Raw genomic sequence first — 27,286 nt, 5'->3', positions numbered from 1 at the left:
TCTCTACCCGCGCTACGACTCTTCGCCGACGCTACTGTCGGACTTGATCTCTGTGCCAGTGCCACCGTACCCGACGACAAACCCAACCCAATCCGTTCTGGCGCCGGCGAAGGATCAAAAGCGACGTCGACCCTATCCATCGCCCAACAGTTGACTCATTCACTCCATCACGCATCAATCAGCAGCTCGTGTAGTAGTAGTAATCAATAGAGTCCAGACGCTGACGGACCCGGCGAGACCGCTGCGTTTGCCGAGAGCCTCCCACTGGCCGCCGGCCGCTGCCGTCCATACACGACGCGCGAGCGCGGCGCGCCCCGGGGAAATATCGCCGAAACCGCGGCATGGGCACGAGCGCGACGCCCGCGCCGCTATCGGGACGAGCCGTAGCCGCCGAAGTAAGCGCGGGCCCCGGACGCCCGCGTCGGTGGCACGACACCGTGGGCGGTGTCTGCATGCCGTATGTGACATGACAGGGACGGCAGCCGTGTGCGTGCGGCGCCGCGCCCTCCGCCGCTCCGGCGGCGCTCGGGGCTGTGTGGCGGATGGGCGGACGGCGGTTGCTTTCCAGTCCAGTCCCGATCGATATTCCCCGCTCCCTCCCGCGGACGGACACGGTGAGCCTGATGAATGGAGAAAAAAAAAATCGTGTCCGAGAGTTCGTGGACGAAATGCGACGGATGATTCCGGCTCGCTCTCGGGGCTTTGCCGTGAATCGGCGATTATGGGCTACAATGATACAATGATATAGGCGCGGGAGATTTTGGTGCATGAATGAATAAATTAAATTATGAATGTGACAACACTAGTCCACTTGGTCCACGTGTATCGTTGGAGAATAGAGACCGATGCAGACCCGTGCTAGTGTTGGGATACTGTAGTATAAATTCTTCAGACCAGTGGTTACCTGACCCAACTGGTTATTCAGAAATTTCGTTCGTGGTGGAAGTGGAAATGGCCTTGATTGATCTGAATGCGGATGAACTTGTCATAGTGCGCGTGACGCCGGTGGAAGATATGAACGCTGGGAAATGAAAACGACGTTGTAAATTCTCAGCGAGAGGACGATATGGCCCGGGGAGGTATGGTATGGATAGGGAAAAATTGACAAGAGACATAAACGTCCACAATCGCAGAAGCTTCTAAACGATCAGGACCCAAAAACAGAAAAAACTTGCTTGTCTCGGGAAAACAGTTCCAGCAAAAGGTTCTAGAAACAAGAAACTGGTACCACTTATCTCCTTATCAGGTAGTAGTAGTTTCTAGCTCGTCCCAAGTTGCAAATCGGACCGAACAAAATGCGATCGAACGAAGGCATCCAGAGCTGCCATTGATGCTTCACTAGTACAGTGCGGTGCAGTACAGATCCTACTACTGCTCCTCTGCTTGATTTGCTATGTACAGCCATGAGTAGTAGTGGCAGAAGTACGTAGTGTCTACTATGTACGTACATGTACATTCCACCTCAGATTTCAAGGAAGCAGGAGGCCTGCACGTGCCCGGAAAACTCCGGCGGTGCGGCGGCGCGCGTCCAGGACGCGCCTTTCCCGGCCTCCTCGCGGAGCACGTACACGGTCTGATCCCCGCCGTGGCACCCGGACCCAATGACCACGACGCGGTCGTCCGGGATGACGGAGACGGTCGCCGCGGTGCGCGCGTCCTCGGGCACCTGCGCCACCGGTCGCCACGCCGCGCCGCCGTCGCGCGCCACGAGGTGCCCATCGCGACTTAGCATGTACATGCGCTCAGAGCCAGACCCTGGCGGCGCGGCGCAGCAGGTCCTCGGGCACACGCCGTCCTCGACTAGGTCGTCGACGGGCGCCCAGGCGGACGTCGCCGGGTCGAAGCACTCCGCGGAGCCAACGAACCGGCCCTGCGCCTGCGTCGGGTACCCGCCGACGACGAGGAAGAACCTTCCGGCGACGCAGAGCCCGCGGGGCTCGTCGCGCTCCTCCGCCATGTCCGGGAGCTGCGCCCACGCGTCGGCCTCCGGGTCGTAGGCCAGCGCCGACCGGAGCGCGTTCTTCTCGTCGTCGTGGCCGCCGGCCACGTACACGGCGCCGCCGACGGCCGCGCACGCGAAGAAGGACCGGCGTGGGCCCGGCATGGGCGCGCCGCGCCGCCACGCGCCCGTCAGGAAGTCGTACACGAACACCGCGTCTGTCGGCGCCCACGTCTCCGGGTGCCAGCCGCCGACCACCACCAGCCGCTTCCTCCTCCCCTGCCCGCCGTCCACGGCGGCCACCTGGCAGAAGAGGGGCAGGCTCTCGCTTGGCCCTGGCAGGGGCGGCAGCGGCGCCCACCGTCCTTCCACCGGGTCCAGCAACACCATCCGGTACGAGTTCGCTGGGCCTCCTCCCGAGCCTGCTGCTGCTGCCGTCGAGTGCTTGTCCGCCACCGGACCAGCGTCGTCAGCCGGTGGAGCTGTCGGCTGCGCCTGGACCAGCGCGAGCACCGGGCGCGCCAGCCCCTCCGCCCGGCGCTGGCGGTGGTAGTCAGGCGACTCCACCTCGGACTTCCACTGGCGCGAGATGCGGCGGACCACCGGCAGCTGGTCGAAGCCCACTCGGACGAGGCACTCCCTCGCCACCTCCTCCGGCAACCCAGGGATCAACTCGCCCATTGCCGATAATGCTAATGCCTAGCTTGATCAGATTCGTGTGGCCGTTTCTGCTGTATCGATCGAAACGCAGAGAGCTGTGCTTGATTCGAGCAGGAAACGAGTGGCTTCTCAGAGAGCTGTGCTTTGTGTGTTGATGTGTTTATGTGAGGCGAGTAGCGGGGAGCAGAGTAAGCCTTTTATATGGAAAAACAGAGCAGGAAGATTGTGATATTTTTCTAGGGATGTGTGGGTCCAGTTGCTTCCAGAGCTTTTTGTTTATCGTTTCCCTGGGGGTGGCAATCTTCTCGAGTTTGTGGCGCTTGAATTGGGATGACTCATGGAAATATGGAATAGACAGCATCTTGTTGTCTGGATGCATTGCTCCTGTCCTTGTGTTACTATACCATGGTACAAATGGCATGTTGATCTGTTTTGGTAGAGGTAAGAGTGCCACATCAGACAGGAGGGATGATGGTGTGGTGGCAGAAGTTTGCCAAATTGAGAGCCTGCGAAGATTAGGCGTTGTCTTGTTAAACTGCACTTCGCTCGCCCCGCTCGTGCTGACCTGTGAATTCATTGTTTCTTGACAACACTCCATTTGTCAAAGAGTTTAGAAAACTGAGGCGTTAGTTTTCAAAAATTTTCAAGATTCTTCGTCACATCGAATCTTTGAACGCACACATGGAGCATTAAGTATACACGAAACAAAAACTAATTTACAATTTGCCTGTAATTTACGAGACCAATCTTTTGAACCTAGTTAGTCCATGATTGAACAATAATTATCAAATACAAACGAAAGTACTACAGTAGACAAAACTAAAAAATTTTGCAAACTAAACAAGACAGAAACACTGAGATTGTGAAGCCGGCATGTAAATTGGCATATACTGTGTTGCATATATATTTTATTTTCTATATGTGTGAGTTTTTTGCAACTGGTCTAAATGGCATTTACTAAGTAAAAGAACCTTAAGTATGAGATAGATACTTCATGATAAGCAAATGTTGTCTACAAAAGTTTTTTCTATACTTTTCCACACACCCCCATGTCAAATAAAATCCTTGCAGTATATCTTGTGATACATGCTAATTAGGAGAAAAAAAGGCTGAGCAAACTGACCCACGCATCACCCGAGCGGGCGGCACGGGGAACCCCACCCAGCGCCGCTGCCGCCAGAGTGCTCCGCCGAGAGGCCCATGTGGGTACAAGGAAGGTGGTGGCGGGGTTTCCTTCCTTCCCTGTGTGGTGACCTTGGAGGTCGTCGTGTGAGGGCATCGACCATGGTGGCGCCAATGACGGTGGCGAAGGACGGTAGATCCGGTGGGTCGGAGGCCGGATCCGGTGTCCCTAGGGTCGGATCTGGTGTGGGCTGATAGACGGGTTGCTCTATGTCCCAGTAGCATTGAAGGTCCCGACGACGGTTGTCATGCTCGTCTTCGTCTCGACTGATGTCGTTTCTTTGTCTACGGCTACTGGATTTGATGCTCTAGGTCGGATTCGTGCAGAGCAGTGGACAAGTTGTGCCCAAAGCTATGCATGGGGTTGATGTGCCATGGTGAAGCTTTGCCTCTCTTGGGCCGATGATGACGACGTCTCTAGACACCGTTTTCTTCATTGGAAGGTCAATCGATCGGCCCTCTTTCTTTTTGTGTGTCTTGTCTTCCCTAGCCCTTAGGTGAAAACCTAGACCATCTGGTCAGGCGGCACCAGTGACGTCATGTTCCTCCTTGGGGGCGTCGTTTTGGAAGATTATGCTCGGTTAGTCTACTGAGGCGGCCAACTTGTGGTAAGGAAGGTGGAGGCCTAGTTGAGGTTTAAAGTTTGCAGTGTCAACGACGGAGGAAGGTGGTGGGGGAGAGCGTTGGTGTGGCGATTGGTTGGCCTTGTATCTGCTGGTAGTGGACCACGAAGTTGACGAGGATGGCATCGTTGGAGGCGCCCACGAAGTTGGCAAGGAGGCTGGCGTGGGAGGTTTTGGGAGTCAGCATATTTGAATTGCCGAGATGACCTACGTTGTTTCGCAGCGGATGGTCTCGCATTGTGGCGGCTTTTTCTGGCGTGAGGAGACTTTCCGGCTAGCAATTGGAGGACGTACGTAGCATTTTATCTTTGTTGAGGTAACTAGGTTCTGGAATCTATTGTGTGAGTATGTTGTGTTTGAGTTTATGTGGTGTAATAAAGATTAGCTATATGCATCGATGGATATAGAGATCGGAATATTAATATATTTCATTTTCAGAAGAAAAAAATGTAGTATCTATTATAGGCAATTGATGCCATCCCAGGTACATGCTCAAAGTACATGGTGAAAAATACGAGCATGGTTAAACGAAAGAAGTAGTACTAAAATGAGAGAAGCCCGTTTCTTTATTATAAACAATAAGTCCGTTGATAAACGGCGACAACAAAGAAAACAACTGCAAGAATTGGACCCGACTGCTTCACGGTATACAACTGCAAGAATTGGCGTGGGGGATCCAATGCCAAGGGCCCGCGTGTCGTGCCCTTTACATCAGCGCAAATTGACGTGGTTCTGTCCAGTGTCCACTAGTCCACTGTCCTCATCCGAGCGGATAGATTCCGCGTCCGAATGAACGGCTGCTCATATACTCGCGCTCGGATCCGCCGCATAACCGGCCGGCGGCCGCCGATGCAGCTCATCGAATCTCCCCTTCCCTTGGCAATCACGACGCTACGGATCTTCTGCCGTGTGTTTGGTTGGGGGTTGGAGCGAGCTGTGTTGGGTTGGATCTGTTCCTACGGCTGTTTGGATGGAATGCGAGTTGGGTTGGGTTGGCTCCAGAAGGAATATTCGCGTGAGATGCGGGTTGGCTCCGTCCGCTGAAATCTGGCGGACGGAGCGAACCCCCGTTTTTCCGTCGGGAGCGCCGTGACGACTCGCCCACGGCGGAGGGGCTCGCCCACGGCGGCTCGTGGCCGGAGCTCGCGCCCGCGGCGGAGGCTCGCCCGCGGCTGGAGCTCGCGCCCGTGGCTGCAGCTCGCGCCCGCGGCGGAGCTCACACCCGTGGCCAGAGCTCGCGCCCGCGGCGGAGGCTCGCCCGTGGCTGGAGCTCGCGCCCGCGGCGGAGCTCGCGCCCGTGGCTGCAGCTCGCGCCCGCGGCGGAGCTCGCGCCCGTGGCTGCAGCTCGCGCCCGCGGTGGGGGCTCCCGCGGCTGCAGCTCGCGCCCGCGTGGCGGAGCTCGTCCGCGCGGCGGAGCTCGCCCGCGTGGCCACCTCTGCTCTGCCGCGAACGAAGCTAGAAGATAAGGACCACCAGCGCAATTTAGTTTCATTTTCTGGACCTTTATGCAAAAGTGTCATGACTCATAGGGTTTACAGATCCGGACTCGTCTAATTTCTAAAAAACTCAGTGTCTTTAATGAAAAGTGCCCTCACTAACGCTGTTATCTTGCCATCCAACCCGTTTTTCCCAATTTCTTCAACCAAACAAGAGATGGGTTCGATCCGTCCCTAAAATCATAGTTGTAACCAAACAATGAATAGGTTGGCTCCGTTCCCAAAATGAGAGTTGGATCCAACCTAACCTACCCATCCCACAACCAAACACACGGCTAGTGGTTTCGCAACAGGAATGGGAGTTGGCTCTCGGAACGGACCAATTGGAAGCCACTCCATTGGGTTAGTGGTACAATAGTTGTCGTCTTCGCCACACGTCCTCCGGTGGTGCTCTGCTCGGCTTTCGAGTTGTGTACCGTTATCCAGATGCTGCCGCCTGCAGGCACACGCGTCGCAGCCGCCGGAGTTGTCGAATCCGAGCCTCGCATGAAATTTCCGATCGGATCGGCGCTCGTGGCAACCCGCACGACAGGGGCCTCGTGGGACTACAGGAGGCCTCACCCCGCGTAATGCAAGTGTACGTACTGTTACCATATTTATCCGGGGTGATTTCGGCCTTGTTTAGTTCACCATGAAAACCAAAAAGTTTTCAAGATTCTCCGTCACATCGAATCTTGTGGCACATACATGAAACATTAAATATAGACGAAAACAAAAACTAATTACACAGTTTAGCTGTAAATCACGAGATAAATCTTTTCATCCTAGTTAGTCTATGATTAGATAATATTTGTCACAAACAAACGAAAATACTACAGTACCGAAAACTTTTCACTTTTCGGAACTAAACAAGGCCTTCAGCTTCTCGGATTCTCTTACGAGGAATCCTGTCCTAACTACGACGTCCCCCCACGACCGCCTACGGATATCACCCACGACTACGTACGTACCCGTGGACACCGGTTCCACCTCCGTGATATCACCCACGACTCAACGTGGGCTCGAGTTTACTTGGGGCGAGAGTTTCTCCGAGTTCATTCTATTCCTCTCTGTTCTCGTACTTTGGTATTCCACTCGTAACACGTTATCAACACATCGCTCTTCCCTACCTCAGAGGAGAATAGCTCGGTTGGATAGAACATCGTCGAGGGATCGACCTTCGCTCAGGGCCTCACCCTAAAATTGTACGGGAGCCAATCCGATGGATGAGGAAATGTGCCTAGTGGACGGTGGCACCACTAACTCTATACCATACGCGACTACTCGTACTGGAGTAGTACAGACTTTACTACAGTTACAGCATTAGCACGAGGAGGGGTGTGTGCTGAAAAGTCCAAAGAAAATCCGCCAGGGTACTACGCCGACCGTACTCGTATCTTGCCGTATTCTCGAATCATCCGCTCTCGAAACAAACGAACGGATAGGCACGAACGAGAAAATTTAAGACAGCCGGGTCCGGTCCTTGCCGGCACGACACGACCAGCGAATATCGCGGTGGACGCCGTGGCGTGGGCGTGGGCGTGGATAGGATCGCCCTCGCGAGCCAGCCACAGTAGTACGCAGTCCTGCTCAGTGGACGGTGATCTGCAGTCGCATCATCTCAATTGCTCCGGGGGGTCCCGCCGTCTCGCCACGCACTGGCGTTTCCCGTCCATTTCTGCCCGCGCTCCGCGCCGCCGCCTGCCTCGACCACAGCAGCGGCGCAGGTCGCAGGACCACGCGCGCGGCCGCGGGTATGGGAAAGTGGAAAATCTGCGCCGTCGCTTTCGCGGGTGGCGCCTCTGGCGTCAACCGAGTGGGAGGCCCGCGCCGCGCTATATGGGCTCCAGCGGCCGCGGCAAGTTGATGAGGAAATATGTGGTCGATTGATGAGCCGTGCTGTGGGCGGGCGGTGGCCGCGGGGAACAGAAGCTGCATGCTGACTGACTGTTCCGCGCTCCAGGATTAGGATTTTGTTGCGACAGCGGATGATTCCCTAACTTATTTAAAATTGTTTGTCTTAACTAGAATAGTTTATTTGGCCCGTTTGACAGTTTATTTGGCCCGTTTGACAGAGCTTCTTCAGCGACTTAAGGAGCTGTTTGGAGCCGTATTCTGCCAGACGAGGTAAAATAAAATAGCTTCACTAATAAAACCTCTAAAAACATGCTCTCACAACTTTGGAATACGAAGAAGCAAAAATAATGGCTTTTTCCGATTTTCACCTTATCCTACGTGTCATTCTGTGAAAGTATTTTAAGGAAGAAGTTATTTTACCAAACGATTACCAAAATGGCTCTAGCTCCACCGATAAAGCTGTTCATGGAGCTAAAGCCCCCAAAAATGAAGTGGAGCCGTGCCAAATAGTAGAATTTGTTTATCTTAAGAGCATCTCCAAGAGACTAGGTAAAATTATATTTTAAACTACAAGATTTAGTCATTGTGTAAAATAAAAAGCTCACTCAAAGCATAGAGTTCCACGACAGCCTTTGTATAGGATAGCTAGTGAAGACAACATGCTATATATGACAAGCGAAAGTTTAGGAATAGCAAACTTGTTATTTTAGCAAACTAGATAGCACATCTGCTGGACTTTAATTTTTACTTTAAAAAAATAAAAATAGCCTACATAACATGGATAACATATATGTCAAAGTTGCTATAACTAGAATAGTTGATTCCTCAACCAAACCCGCTATTTTAGTATTTGACCAAGGGGAACGCGCGGACCCCTAGTCCACTACAACACGTAGCCACTCCACCAGATTGTTACGGGATACTAACTTAGCACATTCATGATTACAGTCTCTACTTGAAAAAAGGAAACTAAAATCAGCGATGGATTTGCTGAGGGAGGGGTACGTGAGTGACAATCTGTCTCCAGCGGCGTTGCACATCATGCTCCCGAGCATACTGCACACTTGATTCGTCATCTCTTCGTTTGTTCCTTGCCATCCACAGTGACCACATCCCACATAGAATAGTCGCAGCCGATTTTTCTGAGCAGCAGCGGGGATCAATGAGATCCTTTGCCCAAGTTTGAGTCGCTCGGCGGATAATCCATGGCTAAAAAACATTGTAAGATAAAAATACTATTAAATAATTAATAGATTTCGCAGACAATCTTAAGCGAGCAGACTGGCAGCTGCGGGAGCTTCATGCCCGTTAATTCCTATGCTTGATGCCAGAAGCTTCTAGCCACCGTGCACTCCATCAGCACATGCCTGATAAACTCGTCATCCGCACCGCACACATTACAGTTTGGCACGGGTTCGATGTGTATCTTAAATAGGACTCCTATTGACTGCAGGAATCCGTTCACCGGCCTTGTTTACTTCCCGAAAATATTTGTAAAATTCTAATGTAACACTTTCATTTGTATTTGATAAATATTATTCAATCATAGGCTAACTAGGCTCAAAAGACCGTCTCGCAAATTACATGCAAACTATATAGTTAGTTATTTTTTATTTATATATTTAATATTCTATACATATGGCGTAAGATTCGATGTGACAAAAAATCTAAAATATTTTATTTTATAAAATAAAATATCTCCGCAAGTAAACAAGGCCCAAGCGCCACCCAAAAACACGGACTTTCGGGGGGGAGGGGGGGGGGGGATGCAGAGCTTCCGGATACGTTTCCAGGTGATATCATCTGACACTGATGCTCTTCATTATATCCATTTATCCAAAAGATGGACGGGGCAGCATGCCGTTTAGGCATGGTTTAGTTTTTTTTTCAAAAAAGTATACAAAATATTATCTAATCATGAACTAACTAGACTTAAAAAATTCGTCTCGCAAATTACAGATAAACTATGAGATTAGTTATTATTTTTATCTATATTTAATATTTCATGCATGTACTGTAAGATTCGATATGACGAAAAATCTGAAACTTTTTGCAAAAACTTTTTTAGAGCTAGCAAAACCGCAGCGACTTCAAAGCCGAAAACGAAAGCGCTTATCTGCCTCGGCCGGTCCCGGCGTCAAGCCCCCGGGACAGACGTCCCTGTTGTGGTACGACAGTCGCTTTGCTACTTGCTAGGCCTTCCAGAAGAGTTTCTTGTAGCATTTGCAATATATTCATATGATACCTGAGCACGTCTGTTGTACACTTGTTCTAAACACGCCTTTTTGCTGGCGAAACCATGGTTTTCGTACCCAGTTATTATTACACTACTCACATCAAACTACATGTAACACAAAGCTCTACCCGTGACACACACACTTCTAGAGCATTTAGTCGAGTCACTCCTGGTACCATGGCTGGAATATCCCAGCGGAAACAGGGGAACCATATTGGAGACAAAAGAGCAGGCAACAGACCTAGATTTTCATGTGCCCTTTCAAGAAAATGGAACCACTTCAGTTAGTTTATTTAGAAACAGTAATTGTTCGTTCTGTGGGCATCACATTTCTGTTTTGTAGATTATTATTGCACCACCAATAAGAAAACTGATGTTCAGATAGTGGCAGGCCATGGAAAGTTCACACACTCAACTCAGCCTCAGCACCTAATGGCTCAAAAACAGATTCAACCTCGCCCATGTTTACTTCTTCCAGAGTGGCTGGATTCCACTTCGGATTCTGCAAAGTGCCAGGAAAATTCAATGAGAAGTCAATTCCTCTTCACTTAATCCTCTTGTGGTTAATAAATGCAACCGACCACTATATTTCCCTGACATAAACTATCAAGTTCGTTATGGAGATAAAACAAATGTCAATCCAAGTTGCACCATGGTATAATCTAATTATTCGTTTTGCCACCAATTGTGCTCAGTTTGCAAGACATGAGTGAATAGTAGCCATAGTTCTTAAGGCGTTGTCCAGGCGACCCCCCAGCGCCTTGCAAAATGCTCACCTAGGCGGGCAAGGCGGGCGCCTAGGCGTCCAGGTGGTGGCGCATTGTCATGCCTCGCCTTTACGCCTTAAGAACTAGAGCTAGCCCTGTACATGGACCGGGTTTCCAGGGCTATGGCTAGTCTGCAAGTTGCAACTAGCACAGAGACAGGCTGGGTTGGTCTCCACTAGTTTCAGAGTAGATTTAATTAGCCGCTGGGTTGGATTAGTCCTAGTGGTTTCAGGCTTTCAGCAGGTTCCGGATGGGTTTCACGACACCACTGCCCTGGACAGAGCGAGACCAAGGAAATACCAGTTCCTGTCTCATGGCCAAGGTCACCATAGTGTCAACAACGCAGATGATGCCGTGGAGCTTGCCAAGATTTGACCAGGGTCAAGTGAAGCTGTAGTAGGGGCGCATCAACATGCTCCATCTCTGTCATTCATCGAAGCATCTGGTCACGAGATATCAAGCATGTGTGGCCGTCATGGGTTGAATGATCTCAACTTGTTGAAACTCAGAAAACTTCATGAGTGGCCAGGAAGAGGAAGATCCAAGAAGAATTAAGAAGGGACATCTAAGAAGATGCAATGGAGGAACCTAGACTCAGGAAGAGGACATGTTACTTGGGTAGAACGAAAATGGATGGAAACAGATGAGAAAACTGCTTAACCATGGTCCATTTCCGTTACCGTATTGATCACCAGAAACGGGAATGGGACCAGGATAGCCAGGAATGAGATAGACTGGAATATGGAAATGAACAAATATGAATGGAAACCAAAAACTACTTCCAAAGGTCATGACATGGCTCAATGTGCCTAATCAGCATGTTAGGAGCCTTGTTAAAGTGCCCTCACAGGCTTCTTGATGCCCCTAAGGACGACTTTCTAAATTCTTGAACTAATATTTGTTGTAAAGACCTAATGTTCAAAAGTTGCTACAATAACAACTGCTAAAGCTTATCCTGGATTTTGTAAATGCAGGTCTATACGCCTAAAAATGGGATCCTGCAAAAACAGACAGGAAACACTTCATCCCGTTTCCTGTCCTGTTCCCATATTTTTCCTCAAACACGGAAACAGACAAGATAAATGTAAGGAATGGGACCGGATGGGATTTATCCTTCTTGGATTAAACAATTTAAGGAAAGAAAATAGATAACTTGCCTGGTCCTTGTCAACTAAAACAGCACGTACGCCTTCAACAAAATCATTTCTAACCGACGACCTCAAGGCAATGCGGTATTCCAATTTCATAACACCAGCGAGCTGAAACCTCACCAAACACCAGAATTAGCAATACCTAGATAAGTGGTCCATGAACAATTGAAAATGTTCATCCCTAGAGGATACTAGATTCATACCTTAGATAAATAGTGTTCACTAGTCCTGTACGCTGATGCCACTTGAGAGAAATGCTTCTGTGTTAAACAAAGAGAAAATGGAGCACCTTTCTCAATTCCTGCTAAAGCTTCATTGGCCCATTCTGCCACTGCAACCACCAGAGGAACAATTTAGTGCACAAATACAGATAACCCTTCTTAAGCCATCATTGGATTAAATTCTTACATGGAGAAGCACAGAGAAAGTAGGGGCATTTTTTCAAAATCAAAACAGTTGGCATGTGAGTGTTCAATACATCAGTAAGTTTTGCGAAGGTGCACTAAAAGGTAATGCTTCATAGCAGGTACCTGCAGCATCACCACTTCGACTACATTTCTTTAGCTCTTCCACAGATTCAGCTACTGATTTATCAGGACTGAAAGAAGAAATGATATATGGCAAAAGCTTTTCTAGTTGTGATTCAGACTCTGGTTCTTTCTTGTATCCTGTCAGAACTGACTCAACATCTCTATGAGGATCATGGGTGCTGCAAAATAAGATCAGATATCAAGGTACCATCAAAAGTTACAGATGTGCCAGCAAGCATGATGAGGAACAAGGAAACAGATTCTTTTTTTTTTTTGGAGAAGTTACAGATACCATATATTGATTTTGACAGTATTTAATTTTTGTCAGTAAGTACAGATAACTAGATAAGGAACATACAAGTTAGCACTCAGGAGGGATTCCTTGAGTGAACCCAAATTTGCAGAAGGTACATAATGAGTACCAAGGCCTATAAACATAGCATCAGCAGGTGATGATATCCTTTTTCCAGTAATCCCAAGGTAAGCTCCTGGAAAAAAAAGGCAAGAGTGATCATGAAAAGGAAAATATAAGTGTAAATATATTACGCATACATGCGAGGTGTACCCAATTGGGAACTAGCTTCTTAAGTATTTGGGAATAGTAGGGAAGGCCGCAACAATATCACGACTCAAGACTCATTATTGGTAGGACGATCAATCAGAACAAAATAATGATGATGGCTTAATAACATATTAAGATGATTAAGAAGGCTAATTAAGATGATTAAGAAGGCTAATGATGATTAAGAAGGCTAATTAAGATGATTAAGAAATAGCAAAGATAGTAGAGAGCAAACAAAGCAAAGCGGTCAAAATATCAAGACATATACATGGAACATGTCGCGTCCAACCTGTTCTCAAACATAATAAACATGGAATACATGAGGAAGGAAAGGCCAAAGGAGGGACACCAAGAACTAAATAGTATGTGCTTTATGATATTATATATATTGGAAAAGAAATAAGAATATCCTAATGAGGAAATAAATAGCATTAGGCCTTACTTTATGAATGGATACAAGAAGGGGGGAAATTACAAGGAGCATACCAACTGCGCCCCCTCCTGGGGCTTTTGCACCAATGTAAGCAAAACCAACATCTGGGAACAGGCCAATAGCATTCTCAGGCATGGCTAGGAGTGTCCTCTGCAATAATGATACACCGAGAAAGATGAGTATTCAGAATTTAAATAATGAAATTAAAAAACAAACATAAATTGGAGTTAAAAAATTGCCTCAGTAATAATGCGGTAGCGGCCATGCCCTGATAGCCCAATTCCAAATCCCATTGTCACTCCATCCATCAAGCATATATAAGGTTTTGCATACTCATGTATCTTACAAATCAAGGAGTACTCTGCTGTGAAGACCTGAAAAGCATTAGGGTACTTGTAGTAATCTATGTGATATAAATATTTAAAACAAAGGATTGACAAATGCAAACTACTTTCAGTCATCAATGCAAATCGTCTACCCAGTAACATAAAATGGTAACATCATGCCATAGTTTAAGATCCCAGTAGTGGAGGTGGCGTCTGGAACAGAAATTTTGTTTCAAACCCTCGTAAATTGCTCCTCCTAACAAATGGATCCCAGCAGTCAACAGCGGCCTGGATTCATATGTTTGTACATGGTACAACCAATTGCTCAAATTCAATTAAAAATTAAAAATCAATTTGATATTCAATTTTAAATTAAAACACAGTATCCATGAATAAAAACATGACATCAAATTACTCAAATGATTGCACAGTACAGTAACACTTCATTTCTTGAAAGTTGGTTGTGAAATTCAAATTATATACTTCCTTTGTTCCTAAATATAGTTCACTTTGGTTTTGTCCTAAATCAAACTTCTCTAACATGGGTCTTTGACCAAGTTTATAGGAAAATGCAACAGCACCTACAACATCAACTCAGTTTCGCTAACTGCTCCATGGAACGTGTTTTGAACTTTTGATAGTGCATTTGTTTGAACGTCTATAACAGTATAACTTAATATATTTTGTTCTGAAAACCTCATCGAAGTTGGAAAATTTGATTTAGGACAAAATCAAAGTGAATTATAATTTGGAATAGAGGGACTTCCAATTTGTCCATTCAAACAGGAGTTGCAATTTCAATACCAACATTCTACAGTCAAAATTTTGAGATGGTAGCAAAAGTGGCCATATCACCAATTCATTTTAAATTTCGCAAGGGCACGCTATGTCCAGAAATGCATTATCATGCTATAGTTAGACCTCTATTATCTCTGGCATGGTGCAATCGTTAGCAAGTCTCTTCACATCCCCACCTGCATTTTAAACTAAGCACTAGTCACTGTGTGTACAGTTTCAGTAAAGCTACAACAAATAACATAAAATATCATGATATGAACTATTGAGCAAAAAGAAGTGGTAAAATAGCCACGATAGTAAAATCAGATTAAAATGGATGCAGTAAACACCTTTTGCACAAGTGGTGTGTTTTTGTCCTTTTGTATTTCCGCAGCAACCCCCTTAATATCCATCCCTGCATTGGCCATGAATCATATTTGAAAGCATTTCCAATGCTCCGGAAATGAAAAGGCAGATCACCGTGTTTGACATCAATTGCTTAACATAATCGTAAAAAGATAAAAAAGAAAATTAAGAATCACCTGCTGAGAAGGCACGAGAAGAGCTGCTTTCCACAAGAATACACTTGACACTTGGATTTGCTTCCCATTCATCAAGAAGTGCCTTGTATCTAACATCCATTTCTGCAATCATGTTATAACCAAATTATGTTACTGGAGCTCAAAAGGCTAATAAGCAAAAGTTCCATGGGAAGAAAGATGTAAAAAGGACATCTAGAGGAGTAACAACCTAACAAAGGAGCAGGACATGTTATCAGAATTTGTATTATCAACTAGTAATGCGGCTGTGCACATGCTTTGGGTGTAACCCATCCTCAACATGTACCAAATCAGAGCAACCCCAGACTTTGTACTGTAGAACATGTCCAGAAAGGGGTTAATCCTCAAGTATTGTTTTTCTGCCAGCATTATGGCTAATAGAACAAATGATAGCTACACACACAGGTTCAAACTCCAACAAGAAAATATACACAATTTTTTGTATCTTATACAAGGCCACAGGGGCAAGGAAATTAATGCTAGTGTACAAAGTTTGCACAAATCATCTTGTGTGGGGGGTAGGTTTACTTAGAGAACTACAAAAGGGGTTGGATGCAAAAGTGGGGATGTTATTGAAACACTCAAAATGATGTCTCTTTTCTTTATGGTTTTGTAAAGAATATTACAACTATACATAATTGTATAAAAAAATCCACCATGAGGCTTGAGCACCCAATTTAAGGATGCATGAAATGCAAAGGGTTTTGCAGATCATACAAGATTCAACACTCATAGCAAGGACATTAGATAAAGTCAGCCTCAAATTTCATGTTGGATCAAGTGTCGGTCTTCAGATTTTAACATCTATTAGCACACGATCACAATACAGATTTTCTCCATAATATGAATTAATTCAGGAACACGATTGGATGATAGATTTGAACTGAGCCAGCCAGCCTAAAACTTTCCTTAGCTCTACGGTATTTTTATTTAGCAGCAAAAAAATTGAACCGGTGTCTGATCCCTAATCACTAGCACGAGTATATAAATTGAGATAAAGATCCGCGCACTACACCAGTTCGGTACGAGCTTAAAATATTTATTCAACAACCGCGGAACAAAATTTCATCTATTGCTCCGCAGATTAACAAACTAGTATAGATCGCAAAAGAACAGTAGCTGAGTAGCTCAGTTTATTGAAATCCCCGCCCAACCTTTCCCTAGGCCTTGTTTAGTTCCGAAAAGATTTCGGTTTTCGGATTTCGGTACTGTAGTACTTTCGTTTGTTTGTGGCAAATATTATCCAATCATATACTAACTAAGCTCAAAAGATTCATCTCGGTGTAATTAATTTTTGTTTTCATCTATATCTAATGTTTCATGCATGTGTTTCAAGATTCGATGTGACGGGGAATCTTGAAAAGTTTTTGGATTTCGGGGTGAACTAAACAAGGCCCTAGTCAAATCACGCCTTGAGGGTCTCCCGGGGTCAAATAAGAGCAGGGAGGGCGATCCTCACCGACGTTCATGGCGTTGAGGGCCTTGGGGCGATCGAGCGTGATGACGGCGACGCCGTTGGGGAAGACGCGGCCCTTCACGAACTCGTCCGCGGCGGTGGCGGCCATGGCCGCGAAGCGGCGGATGAGCCGGAGCGGGACGAAGGTGGGGCTCGGGGCTAGGATCTTGGAGGCGGCGGTTGAGTAGGTGTGGAGGAAGGATGCGGTGGAGATGACCGCGGGCGAGTGGATCCGGAGCAGAGCTCGCATTGCGATGTGAGCTGACTGATCACCGATGCCAGCAGGTGACTGGAACTTTTGGGGATTGGCTCGTTTTTTTTTTCCGACGGCATGAGGCTGTTTAGGCCTTTGTTTAGTTGTAAAAAAAAATTGGGAAACGCTACCGTATTACTTTCGTTTGTATTTGACAAACGTTGTTTAATTATGGAGTAACTAGGCTCACTAGTATAGTGTTCGTGCTAACGCTACGGTTTTATTTCAAATGATAATATTTTTTTATGATGAAAACAAATGGAGAGCAACACTTATGTTGTAGAGAGAAACATTTGAAATAAAACCTATTTGATAAACCTGATAAAGATTATTTATACTTCGATATGACAAGAGCGTTAGCGGATCAGTAAATGACTGTTGTTCGTACAATAAGGTATGTTCACCTAGCTAAACAATCCGAAGAGACTATCAGCAAAGCCAATTTCCATTCTGTCAAATTCCAAGATAAAATATGGTTTCACATTGTTCAGCAACACCCATATTCCACCTTGAGATGAAGTCGAAGAGCTTTGTGTAAGCGTAATTCAGAATAGCAACCTCCTCCAATTTAATTTCACTTGCGCCAGTGCATGCGCTCACACCCGTGCCGTGCTGCTCCCCACTCATGCGATGGAAGCTCCCTGAGAACATGTTGTATCATGATCGTTATGGCTAAACTAACCCAAAAAATAATAGTAGAAACAAATAGATCATTCTTTGCGAACTGAGGGAAGTACATTTTAGCGTGTCTTGTTTCCTTGAGGGAAGTATATTTTAGTGTGCCCTGTTTCCTTGAATTTGACATCAGACTCATTACATTCAAGTTTGCAAAAACTATTATAATAAAGCTCTCACGTCAGGTTCCCAAAATCAATATCATGGCATCATCACTAACTAAACATGAAACCTGGAAATTCTAATTCTACGGTATGATGACAATGAAATTCAATTGGAGACAACAGTTATCCAATACCAATATATGATCAGAACCAAATTAGCAGTAGGCAACATCTAATACTCTAATCTAATATGGGAGTTTGTCTTTCTTCATCAGCCATCTCAAGTAAGGAATTTTTTTCTTCTCATGAGACTAATTTGGTAACAACACTCCTCAAATTGCATATATAAAAATATTGCATTACATATATTCTTTCTAATATCTTCCTAGAAATTAGTTGTGATCTTATTTTACAAATTAGTTGAGTGCTCATCTAACCTGATAGCATTTTACAAAAACAAAGTAATGAAATAAGCTCTACCATATTGTTTTAGGAATCTACATCTGGACCTATACATATGTGCAGAATAGAGCCGCTTCCATGAGAAGAAAAAAAGTTGTTGGCCTATTTCTTGTTCAACTGAATTTCAACAAAAGTATATGGGCAGAATGACATGAACTCGAATCCTGAAATAATTTGGATTGTGATTTACTCACCAGCTAATGCTCTTCCAAACGCCCTTGAAAATGGCGGCACTGCCCGTAGCCTCCTACACCCGGTAAGGACTTGCATACTGGATATTATTTTTCAGCGACTGTCAATTGAAAATAAACCAGAATTCCTATTTGAGTAGTGTTAAGTTTTAGATTGGCAATTAAGACTCCAGTTACAGCTTCAAAGAAAAAAGAAAAAAAAGGCAGTCGCATTATGACTGTGAATTGAATTTTCTCAGTTCTGGAACGATTTGCCTCCTCAAGCACGGCAGGAGCTCCTCTGATTGGATAATTAAGTAATCTCTCATTGAACAAGCACACAAGAATCTCTACTACCCCTTCCTTCCCCTGTCACCTACCTCATGTGCCCAATCTAGGTAGTGCAAAAAAACTAATTACTTTATGGCTATGAATTGATTTTTTTTTGTTTAATATTTTTCCAGAGAAATCGAGATAAAGAAAGTGGGGATCAAACCTAGGATCTTACTATTACAATAAAAAAATACTATAATAACTCACCAGGTATAGTTGAGATAAATATTTAATATATAGCACAGGTATAATTGAGACATATTTGATGACACAAGAAACAGAACTTTAGATCTAAATAATATAAATTTATGATGATAAATAATTAACAAGAAACATCTACTATATGAAAGATGTGTCCAGTAGGCTATGACGTGATTAAAAAATATAGTTACTAAATCACAGAGGAAACCAAACATTCAAAGGGAATCGGTTTTGAATAACCTGTCATTGTCACATGCCTACACAAGCCTAAACGGGGATGGATGAGATGCAAGTAGGAAATATATCATGGGATTGATTAGCTCACCGATGGAGACTGACCGGTGGCCTGCGGCCCATCGCGCCTCCACTGCTGCCGTTGCGCCCTGCCGAAAAAGCACCGTGCAGATCCAACCTTAGAAACACCGGATCCGGCCACCAAGGCACCGGATTTGGCCGACGAAGCCATTGTACCAAGGATAGCAGCTGTGACCCGAGGGTATAGGGAGGCCGCCGCTGCGTTCCTTGCGCCTGCACAAGCCTCATGGAGGAACGATCCAGCAGTGGTGAGGTGGAGGAGGGAGAGAGTCGACGACGTCGAGATTGGGGCGTCGCCTGTGCCTCCCGCTTGTGGACGACGTGAGGTCAACATTTTTTTCTTTTTTGGAGGGAGGAGGAACGAGTAGGGATCGAACCCTGGTTTTTGCGATCATGAGAGCCGTGCGAGCGTGGGCATGGGTGAGATGACGCGAGGCTGAGGGTGTTTAAGGTCGTGATCATATTTTTAATCTGAGCCGTCTAATCTGTAGGACATGTATTGTGAGTTGTTGATCTTGTAGGTGGAATTTGCCTGGAGAAGATTTAAATTATAGTAGAGATAAAAAATTACTATAATAACTCACCAGGTATAGTTGAGATACACGTATAACTGAGACAGAACTTTAGATCTAAATAATATAAATTTATGATGATAAATAATTAACAAAAAACATCTACTATATGAAAGATGTGTCCAGTAGGCTATGACGTGATTAAAAAATATAGTTACTAAATCACAAAGGAAACCAAACATTCAAAGGGAATCAGTTTTGAATAACCTGTCATTGTCACATGCCTACGCAAGCCTAAACGGGGATGGATGAGATGCAAGTAGGAAATACATCATGGGATTGATTGGCTCACCGATGGAGACTGATCGGCGGCCTGCGGCCCATCGCGCCTCCACTGCTGCCGTTGCGCCCTGCCGAAAAAGCACCATGCAGATCCAACCTTAGAGACACCGGATCCGGCCACCAAGGCACCGGATCTGGTCGGTGAAGCCATTGCTACCAAGGATAGCAGCTGTGACCTGAGGGTACAGGGAGGCCGCCGCTATGTTCCTTGCGCCTGCACAAGCCTAACGGAGGAACGATCCAGCAGTGGTGAGGTGGAGGAGGGAGAGAGTCGACGGCGTCGAGATTGGGGCGCCGCCCGTGCCTCCCGCTTGTGGACGACGTGAGGTCAATATTTTTTTCCTTTTTTCGGAGGGAGGAGGAACGAGTAGGGATCGAACCCTGGTTGTTGCGATCATAAGAGCCACGCGAGCGTGGGCATGGGTAAGATGACGCGAGGCTGAGGGTGTGTAAGGTCGTGATCATACTTCTAATCTGGGCCGTCTAATCTGTAGGACATGTATTGTGAGTTGTTGATCTTGTAGGTGGAATTTGCCTGGAGAAGATTTCAATTATAGTACAGATAAGATTCGTCTCACAAATTACAGATAAATTGTGTAATTAGTTTTTGTTTTCATTTATATTTAATGCTTCATGCATATGCCACAAAATTCGATAGGACAGAGAATCTTGAAAATTTTTTAGTTTTTGAGGTGAACTAAACCAGGCCTTAGTTGGTCAAAGCACTTAACTTTGTATTTGATAATTATTATTTAATCCTAGACTAGCTAAGGGCTAACAGTAGTCAACTTTCAATTTTAACCGTCAACTCGACAAAAAAATAATATAAAAAAATCCTCATCATAGACTAGGGGTTTAACTGATAGAATTCTACGACTTTTAGTGAATATCTATTTCTATAGAGTGTCAACTGAAAACAACCATCGAAGACCCACATATCAAGTTTATATAAAGACTAGCAAATATACTCCTACGTTGCAACGGGAGAAAAACATCAAATGGTCATAAAAAATGATGACATAATGTTACATATATATTTATATTTATCTTTTTTATAAAATTTAAAGTCCATAATTTATTTTATTGATAACCATGACATCTATGGTATGAGATAGTTAATATTTACAATATTATGTAGCTTGGAGACATATTTATTTAATAATAAAAATAGTATTATATTAAAACATGAGAAGTTTGTTGCTAGCTTTATTTTTTTATTTAGATTAGGATTCCTATAAAATATGATATATCAATTAAATGTATATAGATTATAAATACATGGGCTTATGAAGTGTTCATATGATATTACAACATATCGTGCAAAGGTAGTGGAAGCATCTTTTTTATATTTTTACATACTTAAATTGATGCTAAACTATTTAGCAAGCATAAATTTAGATAAATTAGTAAATTAGTGAGATATGTAGGAATGATGCTAAAACTTTTACCACAAATCAACCATCACATTAAATAGGCTACCATAAAATTTTTATAATAATTGGAGCAAGATAACTACAATTTCAATTTTACGCTAAAAAGCATAGGCAACCATCTCAGCAAAAAATATACTAATTTTTTTGGTTTACTACATGGATCTACATATGTGGAGCTGAACAAATTTTGTTTTGTAATTTTTAGATTTTTTTATGAATTTCTACGCATTTATTAATTTCCAGCCGATATAAAGAATAAAAGAAAAGTAAATTAATAGGACAAACACTTTGCACCTATTTTTTGTTTACTGCATGGATCTACATATGTGGAGCTGAACAAAATTTATTTTATAATTTTTAGATTTTCTATGAGTTACTACACATTTATTAATTTTCAGCCAAATTAAAGAATAAAAGAAAAGAAAATTAATAGGATATAGGAGATTTTGCATTGGGAATCTTGAAAAAAAATTATTTTCTTTTTGCTCTTCTACAAGGGGACAGCCGAGGCCAGCGATTCCGAGAGCGGATAGAAACGTAAAAAGAGATTTTGCATTAGGAACTCTACAAAATATTCTATTTTCTTTTTCTCTCCTACAAGCGTTAAACGGACGGAGAGACTGATTCCGAGCGAGACAGGCAGACAAAAAATTTTGGCAGACTAAAATTTTCACAATTCATTAGTACCTACATGTGAAAAGAAGAAACCAGAAGACTCAAAAAGGCAACCCCTGGAAGGAGGGCCCACCTGCCAGCAACACAGGGCGGGCGCCCTCTCCCCTAGGGTGGGCACCCCCTCCTCTGCACCAATGAGATGGAGGCTCGTAGATCCTCCCTCCACCACCTTTGAGGATCAATAATAATCGTTCATCTAAATCGGTTTGATTCAATGGCCGACGTTCCTCAGAAAGAGGTTATATAAGCAAGACCTCTAGCCCCTAGAGGAGGAATCCATAGAAACCCTAATTCATTATTTTCATACCGGATCAACCTGAGAGGGGTCCTTGAATGAACTTCCTCTCTAGGGCCTGGCATTCAAGATAGATTAGTTTTATAGTCTCTACGTGAGATTAGAGTTATTTTTTTAATTAGGAGAGATAGAGTGGAGGGAAGAGTTAGAGGAAGTTTGGTCGTCTCCTCTCCGACTTGTACCTGCGGGATCAAGTCTCCCTAACACGGGGCTTGCTTATGAGATTCTTCGGTGATTCAACTTCTAATACTAGTAGTATATTGTTATTATTGTTCTTTGGTTTGTGACTTTACTTTATTTTCTTTGAGTAGAGAGTAGAGTAATCATCCGTAGTGTAAGCGTGGTGCTTAGGCTCATGTACTCGTAGATATCCCCATATTGTCAGGATCGGTGGTAGATCGCGGGAGTGAATCATATAGCCTCGTTAATCCTTTGTAGTGTCTTCTCTCTAAGTACGTCTCTATTAGAATAATTAGAATAATGACCGCATGGCTTGCTAAAGGTTAGAACTAGAGTGCAGTAGCAGTCTTCTCTATATCCCTTATATCTCAGTCATTGTTTGCAGCTCAGGGGTTTAGCATAGATTTAGTTAGTCATCGTAAGTTTTCTCTTTACGGATAAATAAATACGATACTCTACAAATATCTCTCGAGGTAAAGTGTTCATCATTATCTATGCATTTATAGATTATTTCTTTTCGATTCTTCTGTATGCATAATAAATACCAACACTACTTGAAAGATTCGTCTCTCAAAAAATTCTTGTAAGAGATGCGATGTGCTTGTCACTGACGGAACACGTACAGGATCAACGGAAGGCATGTATGATGCATGTGGCAGAATTCCACTCCAAGACGAGTATGTATCAACGGTAATTCAACCGGATAATAAATAGTACGCATACAAGTACTCTTCGTTGATTTCTTGACAAATTAAAACTCAAACGAACACGATTAGTATCGGCTAGCTGAACACAATTAACAGAACGGGCGCGGTTGCGCAGTGCGCTGGCTGCCGTCCTCACAACCTGCATTGCATGCAGTCGAGAGTAGAGGCGACTAGTCGAGTAGAGACGAGCAAACATTTGGCACGGAGACGCCAGGCCAGGGACGACACCACCGATCGGTGACGGTGATCGGCAGCCTCCCTCCAAGGAAACGTCTCGTACTCTCGGCGTCGTTGATCTCTCGCCTAACGATGACGGCTGACGCTGGTAGCTGTACGTGGAGCTGACTGCTGACGCGTACTCTGACGTTTCGTGGCCTCGTGGGCATGCAGCATTGCAGGTTTTTGTATCATATCTATCCTATGGACCGAGCGGGCAACATTTTGCTGTGAATCGTGGCGAAATTCCGGTTAAGGCCCTGTTTAGTTTCCCACCTAAAATTTTTTCATCCATCCCATCGAATCTTTAGACACATGCATGAAATATTAAATGTATATAAAAAAATAAACTAATTACACAGTTTGGTTGAAAATCGCGAGACGAATCTTTTAAGCCTAGTTACTCCATGATTAGCCTTAAGTGCTACAGTAACCCACATGTGCTAATGACAGATTAATTTTGCTTAATAGATTTGTCTTGCAGTTTTCTGACGAGCTATGTAATTTGTTTTTTTATTAGTTTCTAAAACCCCCTCCCGACATCCTTCCGACATATCCGATGTGACACTCAAAAAAATTTCATCTTCAATCTAAGGCCCTGTTTAGATTGGGGATGAAAATTTTTTGGGTGTCACATCGGATGTGTCGGAAGGATGTCGGGAGGGGTTTTTAGAAACTAATAAAAAAACAAATTACATAGTTCGTCAGGAAACTGCAAGACAAATCTATTAAGCATAATTAATCCGTCATTAGCACATGCGGGTTACTGTAGCACTTAAGGCTAATCATAGAGTAACTAGGCTTAAAAGATTCATCTCGCGATTTTCAACCAAACTGTGTAATTAGTTTATTTTTTTTATCTACATTTAATGTTTCATGCATGTGTCCAAAGATTCGATGGGATGAATGAAAAAAATTTTGGTAGGGAACTAAACAGGGCCTAAACAGGGCCTAATTTGTTGTCTTCTGACGAAATCGTCCTAGGACCAGCAGAAAGCAGGCAGGATCGATACATGGATTCGGATGCCGTCACGGCACCTGACTACCCCTGCCCGCAGCACCTACTAAAATAACCCATGCGGCGGCGCTCCGGGTAAGGCAGGGTAAGCGAGGTTGAGCCACACACACCGCCAGATGCGGGCGCACTAGCTCTAGCTAGTGAGACTGTGAGAGTCAGAGATGTCGCCGCCGCGGCGCCACTTCCTCGTGCTCACCTTCCCGCTCCAGGGCCACATCGCCCCGGCTCTCCGCCTCGCCAGGCGGCTGCACGTGGCCGCGCCCGACGCGCTCGTCACCTTCTCCACCACCGAGGTCGCGCACAGGCGCATGTTCCCGGCCAAGCCCGCCGCCGCCGACGGCGGCGCCAACAACGACTCCGTCGAAGACGATGGGCGCCTCGAGTTCCTCCCCTTCTCCGACGGCATGGAGGCCGGGTACGTCCGGAGCACCGACCCGGGCTCCTTCAACGCCTACATGGCGTCCTTCCACGCCGCCGGCGCGCGCAGCTTCGGGCAGCTCGTGGACGCGCTCGCGGCGCGGGGCCGCCCGGTCTCCCGCGTCGTGTACACGCTCATGCTCCCGTGGGCCGCCGACGTCGCACGGGAGCGCGGGATCCCGTCCGCGCTCTACTGGATCCAGCCCGTCGCCGTGTTCGCCATCTACCACCACTACTTCCACGGCCACGCCGGCGTCGTCGCCGAGCACCGACACGACCCGTCGTTCGTCGTGGAGCTTCCTGGCCTGGCGCCACAGACGACGGTCGCCGACCTGCCGTCCTTCCTCACCGACTCCACCGACCCTTCCGATTTCTTCCACGGCATCTTCACCACGATCCGCGACCTGATGGATACGCTTGACAAGGAAAGACCCAAGTCGACCGTCTTCGTCAACACGTGCCAAGAGCTCGAGGTAGGCGCGCTCGCCGCCGTGGAGGCAGGGGCACAGGCAGAACACGACGTGCTCCCCGTCGGCCCGGTGCTCCCGTCGTCCGGCGTCGGCGACGACGACGCCGTCGGCATCTTCAAGGAGGACGACGACGCCAAGTACATGGAGTGGCTGGATGCCAAGCCGGCGGATTCCGTGGTGTACGTCTCCTTCGGGAGCCTGGCGACGATGGCGAGGGAGCATCTCGACGAGCTGCTCCGGGGCCTCGAGGAGTGCGGGAGGCCGTACCTCTGCGTCGTCAGGAAGGACAACAAGGCCGCGCTACTCGCGGACGCCGAGGCGAAGGCGATGGTGGTCGGCGAGGAGCTCGAGAACGGCGTCGTGGTGGAGTGGTGCGACCAGGTGCGGGTGCTGTCGCACGCGGCGGTCGGGTGCTTCGTCACGCACTGCGGCTGGAACTCGGTGCTGGAGAGCGTGGTGGCGGGGGTGCCCATGGTGTGCGTGCCCCGGATGTCGGACCAGCGCACCAACGCTCGGCTCGTCGTGCGCGAGTGGCGCGTCGGCGTGCGCGCGCAGGTGGACGACGGCGGCGTGCTGCGAGCGGCGGAGGTGCGGCGGTGCGTCGATGAGGTGATGGGGAATCTGGAGGCCGCCGCGGAGGTGCGGCGCATGGCGGCAGAGTGGAAGCAGGTAGTGACGAAGGCTATGGGCAATGGAGGGTCGTCGGATCGTAATCTCATGGCGTTCGTGGATGGCGCGAGCTAGCGCCGTTTGAAGATTGGCCTGTGTTGTTTCTTTCTTTCAGTGACAAAGGACAATGTTTTTTTTTTTGCGAATAGACAAAACAATGTTGACTGCGGATATTGCGGGCCTGTTTGGATTTCTTGCCGTATGGCCACACCGACTCTGGTGGAGCACGGAATAATCACTTTGTTTACATTAAAAAGTTTTTGGATTTTGATATTATATCATTTTCGTTTTTATTTAACAAATATTATTTACAATCTGTATAATTAGTTTTTATTTTTATTTTCATGCATTTGCTACAAGATTTGATGTGATGAGGAATCTTAAAAAGTTTTTTGTTTTTTTGGTGAATTAAACAAGGCCTAAGATATGACGAAATTAATAGTGTACTTATGTACTAAAAATTCGTTCCAAAATTATAGTTCGTTTGACTTTTTTACGTTTAATTTAACCACTCGTCTAATTTAAAAATTTGTGTTAAATATCATCTCTTTTGTGGTGGCTTACTTTATTAATAAAAGTTCTTTGAGAATAACTTAAATTTAAGAGTAAAGTCCATCACCAGTCCTTAAACTTGTTCGGGTGTGTTATCCCGATCCCTAAACTTGCAAAACGATCACTTAGTTAACTAAACTTGTTCGGTTGTGTCATCCTAGTCTCTAAACTTAGAAATCTCTCATATAGGTCCTCAAATTTGTTCAGTTGTATCATCCCGGTTCCTAAACCTGTTTTTAAGTCTCATCTGGATCAAAACAGGGCGAATCTAAAAACTCTATATAGAAAAATAATTCATAACTTTTACATATGAGTTCAAATGAAGATAAACTTTATATCAAAATTGTAGTCAGCAACACGATCTACAACTTTGTAGTTGAAAAGTTTTAAATTGAAATCTTTTAGGGTCCCAAAATATTTTTTGAAAATTTTTAGATCTAGAAAATTATAATTTAAAAATAAATTTTGTGACATTAAATGACTTTAAATAAAAAATATTTCAACTACAAAGTTGTAGATCACATTGAGGGCTACAACTTTGATATAAAGTTTGTCTTCATTTAAGTTCAAATGAAAAAGTTATGAATTAATTTTTGATATAGAATTTTTAGATCGCTTTGTTTGATCCAGATGAGACTCAAAATCAAGTTTAAGAACCGGGATGACACAACTGAACAAATTTGAGAACTTAAACGGGCGATTTCTAAATTTAGGGACCAGGATAACAAAGTTGAACAAGTTTAGAGACCGAGA

The 27,286-nt window shown here is 45.4% G+C and overlaps 4 protein-coding genes across 9 annotated transcripts; 1 reads left to right on the top strand and 3 right to left on the bottom strand.

The window, feature by feature from the left end:
- Window positions 1,115–2,792, bottom strand: LOC8065053 (F-box/kelch-repeat protein At1g80440). Its single transcript, XM_002437179.2, has one exon. The coding sequence runs from the start codon at window positions 2,618–2,620 to the stop codon at window positions 1,463–1,465; it is 1,158 nt and encodes a 385-aa protein (XP_002437224.1). The 5' UTR covers window positions 2,621–2,792; the 3' UTR covers window positions 1,115–1,462.
- LOC110431231 (3-hydroxyisobutyryl-CoA hydrolase-like protein 3, mitochondrial) lies at window positions 9,947–16,856 on the bottom strand. Of its 5 annotated transcripts, none has more exons than XM_021450034.1 (11): window positions 16,538–16,856; window positions 15,061–15,162; window positions 14,889–14,933; window positions 14,663–14,715; window positions 13,655–13,789; window positions 13,469–13,565; window positions 12,779–12,908; window positions 12,421–12,599; window positions 12,094–12,221; window positions 11,897–11,998; window positions 9,947–10,474 (listed from the first exon to the last, which is right to left on the bottom strand). In XM_021450034.1, the coding sequence occupies exons 1-11, from the start codon at window positions 16,782–16,784 to the stop codon at window positions 10,376–10,378; spliced, it is 1,317 nt and encodes a 438-aa protein (XP_021305709.1). In that variant the 5' UTR covers window positions 16,785–16,856; the 3' UTR covers window positions 9,947–10,375. The 5 variants fall into 5 exon arrangements, with proteins under 5 accessions (XP_021305709.1, XP_021305704.1, XP_021305707.1 ...); XM_021450029.1 differs by lacking the exon at window positions 14,663–14,715 and adding an exon at window positions 14,716–14,727 and having other exon boundaries at window positions 14,869–14,933; window positions 16,538–16,855; XM_021450032.1 differs by lacking the exon at window positions 14,889–14,933 and having other exon boundaries at window positions 16,538–16,855.
- Window positions 17,096–19,316, bottom strand: LOC110430728. 2 transcript variants are annotated; one of them, XR_002448089.1, is made up of 3 exons: window positions 19,058–19,316; window positions 18,223–18,320; window positions 17,096–17,428 (listed from the first exon to the last, which is right to left on the bottom strand). XR_002448089.1 is itself a non-coding variant. In XM_021448595.1 (3 exons), the coding sequence occupies exons 1-3, from the start codon at window positions 19,273–19,275 to the stop codon at window positions 17,241–17,243; spliced, it is 483 nt and encodes a 160-aa protein (XP_021304270.1). In that variant the 5' UTR covers window positions 19,276–19,313; the 3' UTR covers window positions 17,096–17,240. The 2 variants fall into 2 exon arrangements, 1 of the variants encoding a protein (XP_021304270.1); XM_021448595.1 differs by having other exon boundaries at window positions 18,223–18,299; window positions 19,058–19,313.
- Window positions 24,429–26,262, top strand: LOC8065052 (cyanidin 3-O-rutinoside 5-O-glucosyltransferase). The gene has a single exon (XM_002438583.2). The coding sequence runs from the start codon at window positions 24,587–24,589 to the stop codon at window positions 26,054–26,056; it is 1,470 nt and encodes a 489-aa protein (XP_002438628.1). The 5' UTR covers window positions 24,429–24,586; the 3' UTR covers window positions 26,057–26,262.

Source organism: Sorghum bicolor, chromosome 10 (assembly GCF_000003195.3).
Source record: "Sorghum bicolor cultivar BTx623 chromosome 10, Sorghum_bicolor_NCBIv3, whole genome shotgun sequence".
NCBI lineage: Eukaryota > Viridiplantae > Streptophyta > Magnoliopsida > Poales > Poaceae > Sorghum > Sorghum bicolor.
This window is presented reverse-complemented; position numbering and strand designations above follow the sequence as displayed.

What these genes read in the sequence shown, in the direction of transcription:
- LOC110430728 (XM_021448595.1), bottom strand. Translation starts at nt 19,275, where the DNA reads ATGAGGCTTGTGCAGGCGCAAGGAACGCAGCGGCGGCCTCCCTATACC. An exon ending in CCACCGGTCAGTCTCCATCG is followed by an intron (nt 18,300 to 19,057) that starts GTGAGCTAATCA and finishes AATAATATCCAG; the next exon opens with TATGCAAGTCCTTACCGGGT. An exon ending in GTTTGGAAGAGCATTAGCTG is followed by an intron (nt 17,429 to 18,222) that starts GTGAGTAAATCA and finishes ACATGTTCTCAG; the next exon opens with GGAGCTTCCATCGCATGAGT.
- LOC8065052 (XM_002438583.2), top strand. Translation starts at nt 24,587, where the DNA reads ATGTCGCCGCCGCGGCGCCACTTCCTCGTGCTCACCTTCCCGCTCCAG.
- LOC110431231 (XM_021450034.1), bottom strand. Translation starts at nt 16,784, where the DNA reads ATGCGAGCTCTGCTCCGGATCCACTCGCCCGCGGTCATCTCCACCGCA. An exon ending in CCATGCCAGAGATAATAGAG is followed by an intron (nt 13,790 to 14,662) that starts GTCTAACTATAG and finishes AATGCTTTTCAG; the next exon opens with GTCTTCACAGCAGAGTACTC. An exon ending in TTTTAGTTGACAAGGACCAG is followed by an intron (nt 10,475 to 11,896) that starts GCAAGTTATCTA and finishes GGCACTTTGCAG; the next exon opens with AATCCGAAGTGGAATCCAGC.
- LOC8065053 (XM_002437179.2), bottom strand. Translation starts at nt 2,620, where the DNA reads ATGGGCGAGTTGATCCCTGGGTTGCCGGAGGAGGTGGCGAGGGAGTGC.